The sequence below is a fragment of the Colobus angolensis genome, unplaced genomic scaffold (genome assembly GCF_000951035.1).
Source record: "Colobus angolensis palliatus isolate OR3802 unplaced genomic scaffold, Cang.pa_1.0 Scaffold66, whole genome shotgun sequence".
Lineage (NCBI taxonomy): Eukaryota > Metazoa > Chordata > Mammalia > Primates > Cercopithecidae > Colobus > Colobus angolensis.
In genome coordinates this window covers 1716263-1718602 of record NW_012120265.1, presented here as the reverse complement: position 1 = coordinate 1718602, position 2340 = coordinate 1716263, and the positions used below count along the sequence as shown (strand labels likewise).

At 56.7% G+C, this 2340-nt stretch overlaps 1 protein-coding gene across 1 annotated transcript in view; it reads right to left on the bottom strand.

Annotated features, from left to right (window-relative positions):
- Window position 1: 1 nt before the first annotated feature.
- MAP1S (microtubule-associated protein 1S) overlaps window positions 2-2340 on the bottom strand; it is a gene marked incomplete at its 3' end in the record, with an annotated part of 15960 nt that continues 13621 nt past the window's right edge. The window contains exons 7-8 of the mRNA XM_011925909.1: window positions 870-1105; window positions 2-28 (exon numbers count right to left, since the gene is read on the bottom strand). Coding sequence (XP_011781299.1) covers window positions 2-28; window positions 870-1105 — 263 coding nt within the window. The remainder of the gene's footprint in view (window positions 29-869; window positions 1106-2340) is intronic.

Genomic DNA, 2340 nt, shown 5'->3' with positions numbered 1-2340 from the left:
CCGAGTCGAAGGTGGGGATCAGGGTCACCTGCAGGTGGGGGGGGGTGTGGAGAGGGTGGACCACCAGTAAGGGGGGGTGCCCCTTGTCCTTCTGGCCTGGGTCCCAAGTCGCCTTCCTTTCCTGGCATTTGAGACCCCTCCAGGCTTCTCCCTGATCTTCTGTGCTCCACCCTGAGGTCTGCAATGGGTGGTCAGCCTGTCTATGAGGTCTCTGCTCCTCCCAACCAGCACCCAAAGAGCCTTCTCAGCACACAGGAGATGGAGCTCCTCCTCTGCAAGGCCTTCCTTGGCCTAAGACCCCCTCTACTCACTTGGATCTCCCCCTGCTCCTTGAACACAGCAACCTCTTTCCTACCTCTGGGCCTTTGCCTGGGTCATGCACCCTACAGGGACGCTCCTCTGAAGCCAGCCTAGCAGCTGTGAGAGGGCAGGGGCCGTGGTGTGAGGAGGTCCTCCCTCTGCCCACACGCGCCTCGCCCTGCAGGGCTTGGTTTCAGTCTCTCAGCTTCACGCAGCCATGGGGGAGGGTTCTCAGCCGCACAGACACCACCCAGCCCACCTATTCCATCCCGACTAATTCTCACAGCGGAACAATGGTTAAGTGACAAGGTGTCTGGGGAAGGGATAGGACCATGAGGCTTCACAAGGCCCTGCATCCTCCCCCAGGCTTTCAGCACAGCCGATGAGGACGGTGACACGACAGAATCAGAGTCCAAAGAGACCCCTAAGGGCTGAGATGTGTGAGACGCCCGTATTTGCCCCCATTCACCTGTGGCCTGGGGGACACAGCTCAGTCTCTGAGGCTCGAGGACGGTCTTCCCCACCTGTGCTAACTACACTGACCACCAGAGCCCTGGGGTGACACGCACCTGCAGGTCTCGGTCCCAATGCTGCTTGCTGGCCAGCAGTGCGTCCAGGACGGCTCGCATGCCCTCCTCCTTGCGCTGGTCCTGGCCACTGATGACGTAGCAGAGCGCGCGCACGCGCTGGAAGAACTCCTCATCCACCAAGTGGGCGCTGCTCCCACTGGGCAGGTAGGCCAGGTCCAGGTAGACCGGGGACTTGGGTGGGGTGGCCGACGCCCCGGGCCGGCTGCTGGTTGACCCTGCAGGCAGGGGGATGGGGAGGAAGGGATGAGTTCCTGGGGTTGGGGAGGGGCCGAGGCTCCGAGTTTGACCTGCACCACTCAGAGCAGCTCCCTCCTCAGCAGGAGGCCTGATCTCAGAGTTTTCTGGGGAGCCCTGTTGCGCTCATGACTCCAGTGAATCTTATTTTAAGAAATGCGGTCTCGCTATGCTGCCCAGGCTCATCTCAAACTCCTGGGCTCAAGTGATCCTCCTGCCTCCGCCTTCCAAGTAACTGGGACTACAGGTGCATGTCACCATGCCTTGACTCCAGTGACTCTTCACTCACTCTACAAACACCACTGGCCACCCCTCTGTGCCAAGAGCCTGACTCATCCCCAGCAGTCCCTGGACATAGACATCTCCAGGGTCGGGGGGCGAGTGGGTGGCAATCAGGGAATGCTTCCTGGAAGAGGGTTTAAGAGTTTGAGTCCTGAAAGCAGCCAGTGACTGGGCCACTCAGCTGCTTCTGCAGCATCTGTCTGGCTGACTTGCTCAAGGGGTATTTAACAGAACCTCCTGGGCACCAGGTCCTGAAACAGGGCTGTGACCCAGACGGACAGAATCCCCGCCCCAAGGGTGATGGGGAGCCAGGGTAGGTGGACAGAGCCTTGAGAGGCAGGTCCAAGATCAGTGCGGGTGCTGGATGGGGATGAGACAGCTCGGGGGGCCTTGCCCAAACCCTGACCGTAGGGCCAAAGGGAACAAGGCCACCAGCCCTGGGCAAGTGAATGATCAACGGAATCAAAGGATACAGCTGGGTCTCGGGCACAAGAAGCCTGCCAGACCCTGCATCTTACAATCACAGCTGCTGTCCAGCTCAGGGGGTAAGAATACTACCCCGTCTGTACACCAACGAAATGGACACACTCCTAGAAACGCAAAAACTACCAAGACACAATCACAAAAAAAAATAGAAAATCAGCATATAACTGTAGCTAGCAAAGAGAATGAATCAGTAACTTACAACCTCCCAGCAAAGAAAAGCCCTGGAGAAGCCACCAAACATTTAGAGAACTAACATCAGCCTCTCTCAAACTTTTCCAAGGAACTAAAGAGGAAGGAACACGTCCTAACTCATTTCGTAAGACCAGAACTGTCTTGATACCAAAGCCAGGCACACATATTTAATTCTACAAGAAAATGCCAGTTCAATAGCCTTTATGAACAACAGCCTTTATGAACAATAATGTAAAAAATCAGTCCTGGTGCTATG